This window comes from Acipenser ruthenus, chromosome 10, assembly GCF_902713425.1.
Source record: "Acipenser ruthenus chromosome 10, fAciRut3.2 maternal haplotype, whole genome shotgun sequence".
In the NCBI taxonomy this organism is placed as follows: Eukaryota; Metazoa; Chordata; class Actinopteri; order Acipenseriformes; family Acipenseridae; genus Acipenser; species Acipenser ruthenus.
Window position 1 is genome coordinate 9240499 of NC_081198.1, and position 18586 is coordinate 9259084.

The 18586-nt window shown below is 38.4% G+C and overlaps 1 protein-coding gene across 2 annotated transcripts in view; it reads left to right on the forward strand.

Moving 5' to 3' along the window:
• Positions 1-16573, forward strand: part of LOC117402540 (BMP/retinoic acid-inducible neural-specific protein 3-like) — a 39785-nt gene extending 23212 nt beyond the window's left edge. For both annotated transcript variants that reach the window (XM_034003784.3, XM_034003794.3), the window contains 4 exons: positions 2984-3089; positions 10520-10756; positions 11830-12052; positions 14214-16573. In XM_034003784.3, coding sequence (XP_033859675.2) covers positions 2984-3089; positions 10520-10756; positions 11830-12052; positions 14214-15330 — 1683 coding nt within the window. In that variant the 3' untranslated portion in view covers positions 15331-16573. The remainder of the gene's footprint in view (positions 1-2983; positions 3090-10519; positions 10757-11829; positions 12053-14213) is intronic.
• Positions 16574-18586: the final 2013 nt, after the last annotated feature.

Consider the following 18586-nt stretch of genomic DNA (forward strand, 5'->3'; position numbering starts at 1 on the left):
GCATTGAGTTTTTTCTGTTAGCGCTAGCAACATTTTTTTTTTCTATTTCTGTTCAATAATTGCAGTAATGAAGTTGGCGCTTATGAAGGATGAACAATTGTCAGCACTGGATGCAAAGTTGCTTAGTTAGTTTGTTTGCATTGTGCCAGAGAAAAGCAAAAATCATGATGCTATTCAGACGTACTTAACGTGTGTGTGTGTGTGTGTTCATGTGCCTGTGAGTGTGCGTGTGCGTGCGTGTGTGTGTGGGAGCCATTCTACAGTAAAATTGAATCCATACATTGTTACATACAACAACTACAAGCATAGATTTAGTTTGATCTTTCTCTATGTCAGAGATTAATAATATTGTGTTTTGTCACAGAATCTAATCCCTTGCATCTCATTGGATGTATAGCCGAATGTTTAAATATCATTAAATGTGAAGATATCATATTTATCTTTTGTCCTTAGATTCATCTTTGCAGTGTTAAGATTGGGTGCACAGGGCCAACACCTCTTGGTAATAATGCGATTAAAATTGCTGCTAATAATAGAGATACTTGTCCCAGTGAGTCCAACTGAATTTTCTACATAATTATAATCCATCAGATCAACAATTGCTTTTTTGTTTTCTCTGGGAGCTCAGACTGGTTTATTTATGGAAAGTTGGGCAAGAGATATGAAATGCTGATACATCTTTCTGTGCTTTTGTCTTAGTCCTGTAGATTAATTAACTAATTAGCACTCAGGGATCTGTATTAAAAAGCTATTTCTCCTTGTGTAAGCAAATCTGAGTCAGATTGTTTTACCGGATAATTGTTAGTTAATGGTCAGTTCTGATGGATGAGGGATTTTAATTTGAGCAGCAAGCTTCATTAAACCCTGTAGCAGGCACCACTGTGTACAACACACAGATCATGTCTTTAACTACATTCTTCTGCTTATTCTGCACTGTTGTATGTTCATTCTTTGTAAGCATTATCCATACTAATTATTTTAAATTAGTCGTATGTAAGAAACAGAAAGGAGACCCACAGACATACTTGTTAAAAAGGTAGAACTTTGGTAATGAAGAAAACATAATAGTTGAAATGCTCAAATCAACACAATTGCATGGTGCACTGCCTGTGGTAAGTTACCCAAAAGGGTTACAATATTCATTTTAGTCTTGAGTCATTACTGATTTGCAATGGAAAATGCAATGAAGGTATACCTATTAGTGTCGTCACTTATTTCAGAACTGCTAAACATCACAACTTGATTCAGATAACCTGTTTGGTTGTTTTCTTGTTCATGTCATGCATGGTGCATTACTGAATTGTGCATTTTCATCTTTTATCTTGTATGGTCCTACTACAGCTGGGAAAGTAATAGCCAGTTCTCAGATCTGTGAAAACTGCCTTTTCTTAATTGAGGGTGTAGCAGATGATTTCACTTCAGAAGTTTTGTAGTTGGTGTGTTGATTTCAGTTGTATTGAGGTTTCATCCCTGGCTCCTGATGATTGGTTCCCCAGAGGTTTCAGATACTGGTCTGGGCTGATCTCATGCTTTCAGACATTCAATTGAGGTTGTTTAAGCCTCTCAAAACAAGAGGCTGGAGTCTCTCTCAACAGCTCTCATTATGATTGGTTTCCAAAAGCCAAATTCATTATCCATTTGCAGATCCATTTGTGGACATTTACCCAAGATGTGGCTGTAAGATCTGTAAATGTTATTATCCACTAGGATATTGTGGAGGCACCTGTACATACACTACCCTTGTATGAGGGTAGCACAAGCTCTTGATCTGATGTGACATCTGAGTCATGATGGCTTACTTGTTATGTGAAGATTTTCTACATGCTCTGGATATAGGTCATAGTCACCTTATTTTACATGATACTCCTAACATGTCTTATTTATATTTATATATATATATATATATATGTGTATTACTGAAATGCAATGTAGTACTATTCATTCATTAGCAGTAGTATTGTTATCAAAGTTTTTTTTCACTTTTCCATGTGTTTTTACATGTTATGGTAAATGTTCAATTATCCATAATTTTCTTTTTGTCTAGGTTAATGTAGTGCTAATTCATAGTGTGAAAAATACAAATATTACATAACTTACACTATCTCCAAGTACCTCATAATTACCACAAATTAGCTACACATGTTTATTGGTATATTTAGTGCAGAATGTGTAATGGTCTGGAGTAGTAAGGGAAGAGTCTGATTCCCATATTGCTCCTAAAGTATTTAAGATATTGTTTTAAATGGATTTGTTCCATAGCCTTGTCCTTACAGTTTACCCAATTCCACACCCTATACACATAGCAGTCTTGAAAAAGCAGATAGGCCTTATCCTGCCATTGTCCTACTGCTTTGTATCGGGTACATGAATATTGACCCATTGAAGCTCATTGGCTTTAGAAATCACACACGGTTAGTTTGAAATCTCAGTGTTCTGTTCTGTTCTGCTGTATGCATGGGGAAAAAAAAGGTGACGACCTGAACCTGTTTCTAATGCAACCTTTCTTAAGCTGTTAAAGACCTTGGCAGGGTTCCATCCCCGTCCTTAATCATATAACTGAAAGATAAGCACCTCTACCACAGCTCTGCATAAAACACAGTGTCAGAGTTTCCCCAGGGGGGCAAGTTATCTTCACTTTGAAACAAATCTGTCTGGACTTATCCCCCAGGCCCGAGAGTATATATTGCAAGCTTATCCTACCAGACAACATCCCAATAGCCACCATAGGTAATAGAAATAGGCGAGGCATGGCTGGGGACCCTTTGATGTACAGTAGTACCTTGTTATGTTTATTTTTTTTATCACAACCCTCTTATCAAACCACTCAACTTGTAAATGCAGATTTTTCTGGGTTTGTATTTGGTAACACATGGACACATCACTCATGGAGTTACACAAAAGTAAAAAAAAAAAATCTGTTTTCCCTTGTTTTTCTTTTGCTTTTTTTATGTTTGGCTGTAACAATCTCAATACTGTTTCCTAGGTAACAGAAACCAGAACCGGCCCTCTGGGATGCAGTAACTACGACAACCTGGACTCTGTCAGTTCTGTTTTGGTTCAAAGTCCCGAAAACAAAATCCATTTACAAGGTATGGTGGTAGGGGGATGCATTAAAGAGAGTTAAATGAAATAATATTCAGTTTCCTTCTGTCTCTACTTACTGAGCGGGACACGACTGGAACGTCGGCTGAGCTTTGCACACTTACTCATTTAAAAATTCAGTAGTAATTTGCCTTGCAGCCTTTTGTTTCAGATTAAAGTCTTAAGACTTTATATCATGCCTTACATTTGATAAAGTGTATGCATCCCACAAGTTCATCCTGAATACAGAGCACAGTCATTCCTTAAGGCAAAGCAATAGAAAAAGTCATGCGGAAGAGTTAAACGCAGTCAATGGATCCAGAGAGGACGAGTAAGGGATACAAATATTTGATTATTACTTTTACGAAAGTGGTTTAAGGTTTGAAGGAGATGTATAGCTGAAGGTTTTTTATAAATGTGTGGTAGGGGGGAAGAGGGTGTTTTCAATAATTCTGCTGACATAGTGACATAAAAAATACTCTGCAGTGCTTCCACCTTGAAAGAATAACTATTTTTATACCTCTAGAAGGTAACGCATCAAAAGTGGTGAAGGCAATCTTAAACATTGTAAGCATACTGCTTATACAGGGAAATGCAATATTTACATCAGAAAAAAATAAATGGAATATGTACAATTGTTTTAATTGGTTTTCTTTGTGTGACTTGGTGATCATTAATAGAATTACAGTAGCAAAAGAGAAATTCATTATGGTTTTCATTGCTTAAGATAGTAGTCTTGCATCTGACTGCAGATATGAATTGTCTGATCATGAAGCAGAAAAGTCACCAGAACTGGATAGAGACTGGTGTGTATTATATTATTAACTGGAACAGATTTCTCAAAAAGAAAACACTTTGCTTAGGGGAACTTAACATGTCTTTGGTTTCAAAAAGATTAAATGGCATGGGAGGAGATGAAGAAATCCAGCTCTGTGATTAAATCATAAGAGATGCAAATTTTGAGATGAAGGAAAGGGAGGCATACAAGTCTGTAATCTGTAGCAAAAATATGCATGTATATGTCTTTCATTTAAGTCAGTTGCATTACCACCCAGGTATAAAGGATGGGTACCTATAAGCAGGGGTCTACTTAAATCGCGGTAAATTTACGTATTTTTAACGGGTATGTTGCGGAATAAAATTAGGATTGATTTCGCGGACATGTTTAAACATTAAATAAACCTAAGTAGACAGTATTTCAGAACACTATAAAGCCTAAAAATAGTGGTACTTGCTTCCTTACTAAAACAGAGTGCTGTCATTTGTTAAAGGCGAGTATGCAGCATCCCCCTTGCAGTTGACTTGCCCATACATTGAGACTGCACGTCTGCATCCACGGAATTGGTTGGAAGTTAAGGCAAAGCTTTGCCAAGTTATACAGATGTGGAAATCGATTAGAAACAGTCCCAAAACTCGGTTACACAAGGGCGGGCATCTAGCATACTTTAATAAAGTCAATGTATGCAGCACGTTCGTTGTCATGTTATTTGTCCCATCCAATAATTTATTTTATTAGTACCGAGTCAAAACAAAGAAGACTTGGCTATTCGGGTCTAAAATTCCAGCTGAGCAGCAGGTTGAAGCGAGGTGGCTGTGCTGGATCGTTTTAGTACTGATTTAACTTGCAGACAGGAATACTTTTTGTCTGGGCTGACTTTCCAGTTTGTTTTCTGAAAACTGTTTATTTTACGTTCTGTTCAGCAGCCTCTGTAGTAGCCTTTTGTTTAATGTGTGATTCTGAAGCTAAATAGTGATCGATTGTATTTTCTCCAAATACACATTAAGATATGAAAAACAATTACCTCAGTCTGCATGTAGTTTATTTGGGAAATATCTTGAAACGATCATCAGCCGAAATATACTTTGCTTTCTTTGTCGTCCATTTGTACTATTTTCCCTCCAATGCTGAAAACTAGATTTTAGCAACCTAAATCAAAACAATGCAGCACCAACTTTGTCCCGCCCCCTACTGCACAGTACAGGTCACATAAAAGCAGTAAAGACACACTGATAGGCTGATTTAAAACTTTGTCATTTGAATAGTAAACAAGAACATTAACTGCTTTGGAGAATTTATTTTGTAAATGTTACTTGTGGACATTTTTGTTTGTTTGTTTTTTACTTAAGTGCAATGCACACAGGACGGCGAAGGAATAAAAAATCCACAGAAGGAAGATACGTAGTTTGCGTCACTTGCGTTGTGCAGTAGTTCATTTAAACACGTTTTCTTTTTTTTTTCCTCTCCGTACTTGTTTGTATGCATTGGCCCCTAAGAGGTGAATTTCGCAGTGACCCCTCAATTTCACTATTTCCCTACCTATAAGCAATGAAATTGAGCCTGCATAATAGATCATTAAGGAAAGTGCTGTAGCTCCAGCCTTTACCCTTTTAGCCAAGTATGTCTGTTGAAATGGGTTTGATTTTCTGAATTTGCACATATTACTAATTCAGAACATTACAAACAAAAAAAGCTTTTCATTGCTGCCCGAACACCATTGTTCTCAGCTAGAATTTGGAAAATGCAATATGTAAATTAGGATGAGGACACATTTAACATGTGGTGCTGCATTGAACAATAGGGTACAGCTCCAGTGCGTAATAGAAAAGGCAAGCCAGGCTATTACAGAATGTTGTGGAATATTATTAAGCACTGTAGAAATTAAGGCAAGCTACAGTATATCAGAGCCCACATCATGGGCTACATTCTTAAACGCTAGTGTGTTTTTGAGCACATGGCTCACATTTTGTAGCTATTTGTCCGTGGAATGTATTCTGACAAAGTTGTTAATGGTACAGTTGATAAAGAATGTAATGAGTCCCCTGGAGTTTTTTAAAAAGATGGCACATTTGACTAAATATTTTATTAACCATCTGTGCAATTATTTTATAATTAGCTGAAATGATACATATTGTCCCTGTGTTTATTGTTCCCAAACTGTTAGGAGTCATTGCATGAGATATGCCTACCCAGATTGTGTATATATAGACCAGCTGTGTATTTAACCTGCTTGACTTCCAGCCACTAGACATCATCGCAACACTAGTCAAGGTTGTTCCTTTCAAATCCTCAGAGTAAATACTGTATAACACTGTTTGCAAAATGTTCCAAAAGACACATTGTATTACACTGTGTAACAATTATTTTTTTTTTTTTGGTTCCTGGGTAGTAAGTGTTATTTCCTAATTGCTTATGCCTCAAAAGTATAGAAAATGGCTATTATTCCCCACAAACTTTGCTTTTGTGACCAGGACAGTGATATTTTGAAATTTACCTATTTTCCAGAACATTCCAGATAGATTCAGTGCTGAGTAAACTTGGAGTAACTTCTAGAACTTTCTAGTAATATAAATATTAGTATAAATACAGGGGCCTTAAGCCCACCAGTTCAGTTTAGTTCCAGCTGCCTAAGTGGATACAACGTCAAGTCGGAGCCACTGGTGGACCCCCGGAAGGTGCTGATGCCACCACTGCACATCAAATTGGGCCTTATGAAACAATTTGTCAGAGCTCTAGATAAGGAGTCGGCAGCCTTCAAGTACCTTCAAGACTTCTTCCCATAGCTGTCTGAGGCAAAGGTCAAAGCCGGTGTCTTCGTCGGACCACAGATAAAGAAGATCCTGGAGTGCAATGAATTCCCCAAGAAGCTCACTAGTAAGGAGAAAGCGGCTTGGAACAGCTTTGTCGCAGTGGTTCGGGGCTTCCTGGGCAATCACAAGGCCGAAAACTATGTGGAGCTGGTTGACACTCTGGTGAAGAACTACGGCACAATGGGCTGTAGGATGTCCCTCAAAGTCCATATCCTTGATGCTCATCTTGATAAATTCAAGGAGAACATGGGAGCGTACTCGGAGGAGCAAGGCGAGCGCTTCCACCAGGATATACTGGACTTTGAACGCCGCTACAAGGGATAGTATAACGAGAACATGATGGGAGACTACATTTGGGGGCTGATTCGTGAAAGTGATTTACAGTTTAATCGTAAATCTCGAAAAACTACTCACTTCTAAATCTTTTGTAGTCATTTTTGTATTACTTTAGTATAAATACATGTTAATTTGGATTCATATGTTGTTTTTTTCTGACTTTATGTGAACAAAAAGACACATTTGCCCGTTTTCTCATTGGAAATAGGTAAATTTCAAAATATCACTGTCCTGGTCACAAAAGCAAAGTTTGTGGGGAATAATAGACATTTTCTATACTTTTGAGGCATAAGCAATTAGGAAATAACACTTATTACCCAGGAACAAAAATTGTGTTACATAATGTTATTAATTATTAAAATTATTTATCCTTTTGTAAGCAATTATTTTCATTTTGGAAGTTTTTACTTTTGATGTGTATAGAATATGTTAGTGAAATATTCCATATTTGAAACTGCTCTGAAGCTTAGTAAAAGGCGTAGCAAACTGAGCATTACACACAAGGTTGCTTATTGTATTAAATTAATATTGTACAATATGCACTAAACAGTCCTGTTTGTTTGTTGTGGCATGCCCTGTTGATGCAGTAATAAGCGTTTCTGCAGTAATGTGTTGGGTAGAGAAGTCACCTTGCACTACTGTTTTAGCACCACCCTCCTGTCTTGAGAGCTCTCCTTCCTCAGCCCCCCCCCCCCCCCCCCAATCTACAACACATGGACAAGTCTTTTGCTTTTTTACCAAGATAAATACAGCTTTTAAAAATCACTCCCACTGCTCAGCTGCTCATCAGTCTCTGGTCGCATAAACCGCCTCTGCACATAATAAAGATGCAAAGCAGACGCACCATGCCAGCTGACATTGGAAGGCAACTAAAACATCAAAATAAATACAGAGGAACTGTGGTGCTTAGTTCTGTAGAATCTTTCTGCTGCATCATTTAGGTGTAGGGCAAGGGGACCCTAAATTCCAATTTCAACCCAACCTCTAACTCAATGTGTGGTTCAGGCTGTGAACCTGAAAATTAGATTTTGTGTACCTGTTGGGCTACCTGAATGTGTTTAACTCTAAAAAAAACTGTAAAATAAATACAAACTACTTTAACACTCTACACACATTTCCTGTGATTAAAATTGAGTCTGGCATTGTAGTCAAGATTTTTCATATTATTGCATCACTGCTCATCAGACTCACCTCACATCTTCTCTTTGCATGATCAGGAGTCAAGTCACTGTGGCTGCTCCCATCTTACTCACTTAGCAGACCTTGGAATGCCAAATGAAAAGTCTCCTTGCTGCTGCCAGAGAAGCTGACTTCCTCATCAACATTACTCAGTGATCGACTGCCACTACAGCTTGCTGCCTTCAGGCTAATTGATAGTGAAACACAATGGAGGCATTGATACATGAGCACAGACCAACTGTACGTCTCTGTCTAACATTTTTCCATGTTTGTATGCCACACATTTAATTACACAGCAGAGGGATATGATCATATCTCAATTGCAGAGTAATAATTATTCTTTTTCAAGTGACTTCAGTGTAACATCTTTAACTGCACAGGGCAGTTAACATGCTGTAATATGTTTTTAGGGTTAGAACAGGAAGAACTAATTTGAGCTCCTTGGGAAAAATGCTTAACATTTTCACATTTTACTGCAAAATATGTGTGTTTTTAAAATCTGTTCACAATGGCACCTGTTTGAGGGCAAGTCCATTACAAGCCACCAGCCTCTGTCGTATTGCTTTTCATCCCAATTGTCCATTCATTGCAGAGTGCTGTAATATAGTGTACTCCCAGCTGTTTTTCAGGGTCACTAACAGGTCTGCCTGTCTGTAGCCTGGATTTTTAATTTAAGGTCTGAGTAGCACCATACACAAACTATTATAGATGTTTTTATCACCTTAAAATTATAATGCATTATTTCAGAGTCCTGCTGGCTTGCTCTCATTTATCTATGCTATACACATCCAGTATTACAGCCAAAGCTCTTCTATTGTCACTTTAACTGGCACTGAGCTGATTTGAAGGTCAAGCACAAGTTTGTATTGTTGACCTATAAAGTCTACATGACCTAGTCTTACCCATATACGAGATCACCATCTGTGCCCTGCAGAAGCTGATCTATTGTGTGTGTGCGTGTTCTTTTTGCAATTTAGTTTTTGGGATGAGCTTTTTTTTCACAGCTCCTTAGGATTGCTCCCTCTAATAGTGTTGTTATGATAAATTCACAATACGATAGATACCACCATTTGAATTATATCAAAGTGATAATTTCACTAAACAATTGGAAACAGCCCTGAAAATTGTGCTGTTTAGTAGGACATCCAACTGTACAGCATGCCCTCATGTAGCTATTGAGATATTAGCATAAACAGATGCAATATTACAGGAAGTCATTTATAATGGTTTCTTCTGCAATATAATACAGGAGGGGTCAAAAGAATTTCCTTATCAGTATTTCTGAATGGGACAAATGAGACTCGTTACTTCAAGAAAGGAGTGTTGGAAAAATTCTGCATTAACACAAGCAGCTAAATAGCGAAAGAGCAGTGTTTCAAAAGATTGATGCTTAGAATGAACAGATAAAAATAGTCCTATCCAAATATAAGATACAACACTGTCTCAGATTACCATGACAGCAAGTTCTCACAGAAACACTGATGAGAGCTGCAGAAAGAATCACACACTGTCATTTGTAAAAGAGGCGGTAAGAGATTCAAATATTGTAGCGATAATGTATTTTACAAGTAAAAGCAGCAAGCATGTGACACTGGGAGTGTATGTCCCAGAGTTCCTGTTATTAAAGCCCGCTATTAGTTGTTCTTAAACTGCTTGTTCCTGTGAAGTATTGTGATAAGGTTTATAGTAATCGACTGGAGAATCACATTTAATAAATGTAATAAAACTTATACTAGCCATCAGGAGCTTAAGAGTATGTATTACTGAAACATTTTAAAGAACTGGTTTAAAATCAAATGTAAGTGAACTTTTAATTTGTGCATTGACCATACAAATATAGTGTTTTCAGGTGCTACTATAGTATTTTTTATCTGTGTTTGCTGCACACTGTGAGTATAAGAGCCTGTCTGCCTTCCTCTGTGCTTTCTCCTGGTTCATTGCTGGAATATCTGTCCAGTGATATTTGACTGATTGACGTCACAGTTTCTCAGTTTAAATTCGCTATTGAGAGTCACTTGTTTAAAATTACTTTCTCCAATATACATGACTGATTGCATCACATTTTCATATTGAAGCTTCTTAAATGCTGCTTATAAGTCAGATCCCTGGTGTACTGTATTTTAATGTCCTCCAATATATTGATTTGTTGCCATAGTTCCGATGTAATCTAGTCTTACACATGTGCATGACTTTAGCAGTTATGTAAAGTGATCTCTATTATTATTATTATTATTATTATTATTATTATTATTATTATTATTATTATTATTATTATTATTATTACAATTAATGATTTTTTATGTATTAATATAGTGTCTGTTTTTTTTCTGGAAAGGTCTGCAGGTTATCCTACCAAATTATTTGCATGAGCGCTTTGTCAGAGCAGCCTTGGGATACATCACCTGCAACTCAAAGGGAGATTTTATCTGTAAGGACAATGACTGCTGGTGCCAGTGTACCTCCAGCTTCCCAGAATGCAACTGCCCTGCCATAGATATCCAGGCCATAGAAGAGAAGCTGCTTCATGTCGTTAAGGCGTGGACCAACTACAATGTGGAGTTTCAGGATTCAGGTGAGCCCCTCTAGTGCATGTGTGAAACACATCCCATTCAATGCTCTGTAGCATTGTGGACAGCATGTACAGTGATAACGTATATTTGCATATATTTGACTAGTTCAGTTAGCGACATTGCATGGCCAATCTTTAAGCATACCGGTATTCATCTTTATACAAATGTGAATTTTGTTTTTAAATATAAATGGGTAGGTGCTCCCGAGTGTCGCATTCAGTAAAGGAGCTCCACATGGAGTGCAGGATGCGCCCTATAGCCTGGAGATCTCAGGTTCGAATCCAGGCTATGTCACTGCCGACCATAACCGGGGGCTCCTAGGGGGCGGCACACAATTGGCTGGGGAATCCACAGTTCACTGTGCACCAGCAACCCCTATAGCTGATAGGGCGCCTGCGGTTCTGCAGTGGAGCCATCAGATCTGTGTTGTCCTGGTGGCCTCGCTGTGGATCCGCAGTGCAAAAAATGACGGATTGGCAGGAACACGTTTCGGAGCACGCGTGTTCCAGCCTCCGTTTCCCAAGTCGCCAGGGGGTTGCAGCGGTGAACCGGGATACAAATAACAACTGGGCATTCCAAATTGGGGAGAAAACTGGAGAAAAAAAACATAAAAAAACATAAATATATATATATATATATATATATATATATATATATATATATATATATATATATATATTAAATGGCCATCTTGTAAAATTCTTGAATTACAATTTGTAATAAACAAATGTGTGATATAATATTCTTGGCCATTATATCATAAGATGGAAGCAACATTTAACATTTAACTAGGAGAACAGAATTAGATTGTCTGGCATTACCTTGGTTTTATGAAGTCATAAATCATATAGATACCGTTGAACTGGGTATCCGTGGACAATCAGCCAACCTGGCTCCTCCACTTCCACCTTGCAGCAGGCTCATTTTGAAGGAGGAAGGTCTGTGTGGCTCAGCGACCATACTTTATTTGTTATCCCATAATCTATACGTTCAAAAGCGCTGATACAACGTACCTGATCTTAGATAAGAACGAGAAAAACATTTCTAGCATTTCAAGAATGATATGTCCTTTTAGATGAATTTAAGTCCTTTGTGAAGACGCTTCCACTTGACCATCTACTGAACACATCCACCATATTCCACCTGTGGACCAAGGACTCCAGTCTGCAGCGCCTGTACGAGCAACTAGAGGGTAGCATGAGGCAGCTCCACGACAAGGCCCAGAAGATGATCCAGAAAATGTTTAACCTCAGCAAACGCTGTGAGAAGCAGCCTCAGTACAGGCTGCCCCGTGAAAGGTGGGTACAAGAATGGCATTATAAAGGCGAATGTATGTATAAAATGGGTTTAAAGCTCAAATATAGCATTGCAGTTTGCTATATTTGTTTAGGAAGTTTAGAAAGTAAACTAGCTCTCAGACACATTCCAGTTCATAGAGATTAAAACAATGTACAGTGAGTACTTGCAGTACAAGGGAGCCCCTTGACAGCGGTCAATGTATAAAATAACTAAGGAGATGGTAGTTTATGCTACAGCTTGGCTTGTCTTCTGTAAGGGTTTACTTTAAATGTTGAACTGCTGATCTACCAGTTGTTTTCTACAAGTTGGTGGATTCTGCATAATTACAATAAATAGAGATGAAATGTTTTGGTGAAGGGTTTTTCATAAATAGCATAATCCACATAACAAATGGAGCAAATCTCCCACAAACAGCATCCAATTGTTGTTAGACACAGGTTTTGGCAAATGCCTTAATCAGTGTTGTTTGTTTACTTGACTTTTCTTACCTCAGTAGTTTCAAGTTTTAACCAATCTGCAGTCTAATTTCTGTCTAATAACTTTCTGTAATATGTTTATGTATTTTCTGTGCAGTACAATTTAAGATGTCCTTCTGAGCTTGTCATTATTATGGGATATAGTCAGGTTTCCATGGGATGACCTTTTAGCAATAGAACAAATCTATTTTCACATGAGTAGGTCATCTTAACTTATTGTGCAATTTGTCCTCTAACAATATGGAATGGATAGGGGTCATCGTTATTAAATCTAGTACCCATTCAATCAGAATCTATCATGGTACAATTTTAAGCTTTAAATGAATATTTTATTTAAATTAACTATATATATATATATATATATATATATATATATATATATATATATATATATATATATATATATATATATATATATATATATATATATAATATATACACATATTACTGTCAGTCCTTAATAAAGATCACATAGTAACATCATATTGTTATTATGATTACTACTAATGCAAACCTTTGTTTAGAAATATACATTTCCATGGAGTGGCTTTATTTTTGTGAGTGCTAGTGGCATGGGAGCTCTGCTTTAGAAAGAGGTAATACAGGCACTCTTCAGAATCCTACAGCGCGGATTCCGAAAAGGCACACTTGAAAAGCAGGAGGCATCTTTTTTTCAAATTCTGCATTAGTCATTTCATCTTCCTGTTGTATCCTTTCCATCCTTACTCTTCAGAAATGGAAAATCTGGAATGAATAAATATATCTCACCATGGTTGCTTTGAAAACAAAATGACTACGGATTTGAATTTTTTTCTAATGCTTGTGCTTGCAGAAATAGGCACCAAGAACTTACTGTGACTGAATCTGCATGACTTAGACGTCTGGTTGTTTTTTGACTGGAGAAAGTCACCATAGCAAAATAAGAACTATGGTTTTCATTATTTCTTGATTGATAGTATGTCTAAAGAAATGCTGCACATAAGTATGGAAGCAGTTGTTACTATTTAAAGAAATTAATCTATCCGTCAAGGAGATTGCTAAAATCCCTAATTTGGGCTTTGCATTTGTTTCAGGGTAAACACGTATTGCTAAAAGCACTCAGACAAATCCTATGCTTTGTTATTTCCATTGTATGAAGGCTGTATTCTGTAGCTATCTGTTATAGAATATTTCTGAAGTGCATTAGGGTTAAGAGCATATCTGTGGACATGAATTGCAAGTTGTAATATTATCATGTTTTTGGTGCAGGGGGCCTTCCAGTGCTTGTCCACCCTCAGATGATAATGCTTGTCTTTTTTAATTGGTTTATGCAGGATGGTGGTCTGACTGGTAGTGTTGTATACAATTGAACAATTTTTGTATAGGTTAGAAGTACTAGTGCTGGTGTTGGAGGAAGGAGGTCATTGTTATGTCACAAGATCTAAGGTTAACAAATCCATGCAACCAGAGTAAAGTTCAAGTCATATCATCAAAGGTCTCATTTGTATCTGCCTTATCCATCCTCGATGTCACTGATTCTGATAAGCAGACTGAGAACCAGCATGCAAGGTGGCCTTTAGATTAGCAGGCTAAGGGCCAATTTCTTGTGTTAATCCAATAAAAATATAAAACCTAATTTCCTCCACTGGTTGCATGAATTTATTAAAACCTCAAAATGATCTTGGCCTTTCTGTTTCTTCCACAGACCTATAGCTTACTGGTTGAAGCAGATTCAGTCCCTTCTTTACTGCAGTGAAAACAACCTATCAGGCACTTTCAATGAGGAAATCCATAGCTGCACCTGCCCAATGGAGCAGGACACCTGCCAGCGGGCGCTCCCGTGCCAGGTGGGGGACAGCACCAACTGTTTGACCTGTGCCCAGGACAGTCCTGTCCACTGCAGTAGCTGCAATGCAGGTTACATGCTGAGTCAGGGCACCTGTCGTCCAGAGGTGGCCGACTCCCTGGAGCACTACCTGGGCCTGGAAACTGACTTCCAGGACCTGGAGTTGAAGTACCTTCTGCAGAAGCGTGACAGCCGCATTGAGATGCACGCCATCTTCATCAGCAATGACATGCGCCTCAACAGCTGGTTTGACCCTTCCTGGCGCAAGCGAATGCTCCTCACCCTAAAAAGCAACAAATACAGGTCCAACCTGATCCACATGCTGCTGGGGCTGACAGTGCAGATCTGCCTGACCAGGAACAGCACCCTGGAGCCTGTCCTCTCCATCTACATTAACCCGTTTGGGGGCAGCCATTCGGAGAGCTGGCTCTTGCCTGTTCATGAGAACAGTTTCCCAGATTGGGAAAGGACTACACTAGAGGGGGTCCCGCAATGCACCAACTGGACCTTGACATTGGGCAACAAGCGGAAGAGCTTCTTTGAAACGGTCCACATCTACCTGAGGAGCCGGATCAAGGCCACTGACTCTCGAGGTAATGAGACCACGTACTACGAGCCCCTGGAACTTGTCGATCCCTCTAGGAACCTGGGATACATGAAGGTCAATGGTGTCCAGGCCTATGGCTACAGCATGCACTTTGACCCTGAGGCAATCCAGGACCTGATCCTGCAGCTGGACTACCCCTACACACAGGGCTCCCAGCACTCAGCTCTTCTCCAGCTGGTGGAGATCCGAGACCGTGTGAACATGCTCTCCCCACCTGGCAAGCAGCACCTGGATCTCTTCTCCTGCCTGCTGCGGCACCGACTCAAGCTGTCAGCCAGCGAGGTGGTGAGGATCCGAGACTCCCTGCAGGCATTCACTGCCAAACTCCCCCATAATGTGGAATACGAGACAGACAAACTGTGCAGTTAACTAGCTCAGCTTTTAAAAACATTTTCAGTGTGTGTGTGTGTGCAGAACTTGGGAGGGGGAGATGAATAATAGGACATGGCAAACTTTGCTTTTTGAATGTAAGTCAATATTTAAGATATTGTACAATTTAGGACACTGGCCTTTTTTCATTTTTAAAGGGATTTGGTGTTGCTAATGTTCTTCTGTACATTTCTAGTAAAACAGTACTTAATGACGTTTGACATTTTAAGGTTGTCTGTGTAAAAAAATATAAGTGCTGAGAAAAGGGGAAATGAGTATATACCATATTTGATTGTGTACTATAGAGGTCTGGAGAAAGGTTGGATTACATTTCAAAACAAACACTAATGCCACAAAGTTAGGATACCTCTCAAAAAATGTGGCAAATAGTTTACAACAGCATTGCCATGTTATCTTCATACTCTTCTGCTTAGCAAATGCCTGTCATTTCAACAAACTGCAGTCACAACAACCAGTCCATGGAAGTTCTTGGAAAATGTTTGGTGCTGTGTCCTCATATTTTAGTGCTTTGGTGTTATGATTCCCTAAATCTGAATTAAAGTTCAGATACTAGCTCTGCTTATAATGAGCAAGAATTAAATATTGGTGGCATTACAATGATGTTCTTACTTTGTCATGTTTACAATTGCTTGGGTGGTATTGTTTTTTTTTAAAACCCAAAATATCTATCAGTTTCAGTTTTTGATTCCCCAGGCTGAAAGCTGGAGTCATGTCTCCTCTGTGGACTGTGGAGGCATGCTTCCTCAGTCTCAATGGAAAACAGTGACCCTCAGAGAAAGAGAGCAAAGGGCTAAGAACTGGTGGGGTTTAGAACAATGGTGAAACATCACCATCAGAAATAGTAGGGAAAATAAACTGGGGGAAATACAAAAAAACTGAACTATTAAATTGAATTAAAGTGATGCTTTATATGTTTGGTTTTTTTCTTAGTGTTAACTCGACAAAAAGCTTTAGAGTAATCCAAATGTCACTTTGTGCTATTTGAACAGTTTCAGAGCTGTATGTTCTCGGGGTTAGACACACTCTTTTTTCTATGTCAATTTTTATGGTTATTATTGAGAGTTAAAACTGATGACCACCCAGAAAAAAAAACACAAAACACAATAAAAATGTAACTGTCTCACATATTTTGTGTTCCAGTTTGTTTTCCAGACCCTCTATTTCATGGTTCTGTATTGACAGCTTTGCTATGTTTATAAAAGCAAATCACCTTTTCAGGATGAAATTAAATAACTGTTTTTCTCAATCTACCAAGGTTTAAACCTATCAAGCATTCTTCATTTTCTCCCTCCGTTTTACTTATAGAGGTGCTTTGAGTCAAACCTGAGTGTCTTGACATCATCACTAAAGTTCTATGCTTGGTAACAGCAGTGCATTTCCATGTTCTACATATAATAACGGGTTGAGGTGCAGGGGCTGCTGTTCATAAACACTACCTCCATGGTTTGCTGAGCATCCTTTCACACACAGTGCCGATTTATTTTTCAGTTCAAGTTGGATTTACTGATTTCCACCAATGAACAGGGATGAAACTACCAGGACTCAATTTACTTAGGTTTCTGGCTGAATCTGAACCAAATGTTAAAGGTTGTCCCAAGCCAAGGCACTGTGGCTGTTTAGCTCATTATGATATGCGAAATGAGCAAAATCAACCACCAGAGATGGGACAGTGGTCAATGCCATCTTCTCCAAAGAGGAGAACGTTGGTGGAGGGATTGGACGAGTATAAAAAGCCTCAGCTAAAATAAAGTCAGGAAAGCATAATGAGGCATGTTTGTTTAGCCCAAGGTTCCCTGAAATGAAGGGAGATTGATGGATCAGTATGCAGCACATTTTGATTTCAGTTGTGGTGAAGAACTCTTTCTGAGGATACTGTGGAACTAATCTATCTGTACCAATACAATGCATGGTGCAAAGCAATATGGTAAAACTGTGCCCCGGCCAAATTCCTCTAAGAAGCTTTTTTTATTACAGCACAAAAAGCAAGCATAAAATAAGGGACATTTAACTAGTGTCCTTGCAATAAACATTTGTGTTCCCCACTTCTCATCTGGACATGATCCCATTGCAGCATGTACAAGTATGCTTAGAAGGCTGCCCGTGTGAATATCTGAAATACTGTATATATATTTTAAATAATACCTATTGTTTTACAAGCATTAAGTTTTGTTAGCAAATCTAGATTTACTTAGCGAGGCACGGAAGTGTTATGTTCAGCAATTATCCCGGTGTGAAATCAATAGTAATAGGATTATTCACTTTACATAAGCAACATTTGATTCACCAAAGTGCACTGCTCACAGGAAGACGGAAGACAAAGGCCAGTTAAAATCTCTGGCCTGCTCTACAGAATACAACAATTTCTAAACACCTTAACTAGTAATAAACTCTTCTTTCACAAATCAATACTCATAATAAAGTTAAGAATCTGGTTTAGCTCTATTCTAGGTAGCCTAGCATTAAATTATTTAAAACTCCCTTGAGATCTGTTATTTGTGTTCTAGCTAAAACAGCATCTTAGATACTTTGAAAAAACTAAGTACAAGAAAAGAATGAAAGCGTGCACATTTACTGTAAAAGTAATTTTTAAATAGCTGTTGCACTGTGGGTAGTGGTGGTATGCAGCCAATTGAATGGCTGATTAGCAATCAAGTCGGCACAGCTGCCTAAAAGTGTCAGTATTTCACACGGGCTTGGGTGTTCGCAGTGGAGAACGGGAGAGAGAGGAGAAAGAATTTAAAATATAAAATATAACAATTGCTTCTCCTGCGGGTCGTTTGGGTTCGTCCACGGTTTGTTTTTCTATTTATTTTGGCCAACGTGCCATTTTGTTTGTGCAGTGTTTCTGTTTTGTTCAAATCTTTGTTATAAAATAAAACTGACGCACCAGCGCATTCACTCACCATTCTGTGTCTTGCATTTCCTAGCCTCACGTCACCACACGAGCCATCGTGTCACACTAATTAGGCTTGTGTAACAGTCTCCTTTGGAGCTGTTCTAATGAGGCATTCAGATCATTTAAAAAATGATTTTGCCTTAACAATGCAACCTTAAATTTGAATCCACCCCCATGGTACAAAGAAAAGCGCAACAACTATTTTAAAATGTAAAACGAGCCATGCAGTGACTCACATGCAGGGTGTCAAACATGAATTTCCTGCAGCCACTTCAATACGAGTTCTCATCTCATCGTAGTGCAGAGAGGTTTTTTTTTTGACAACTCAGCTTTGGTGGA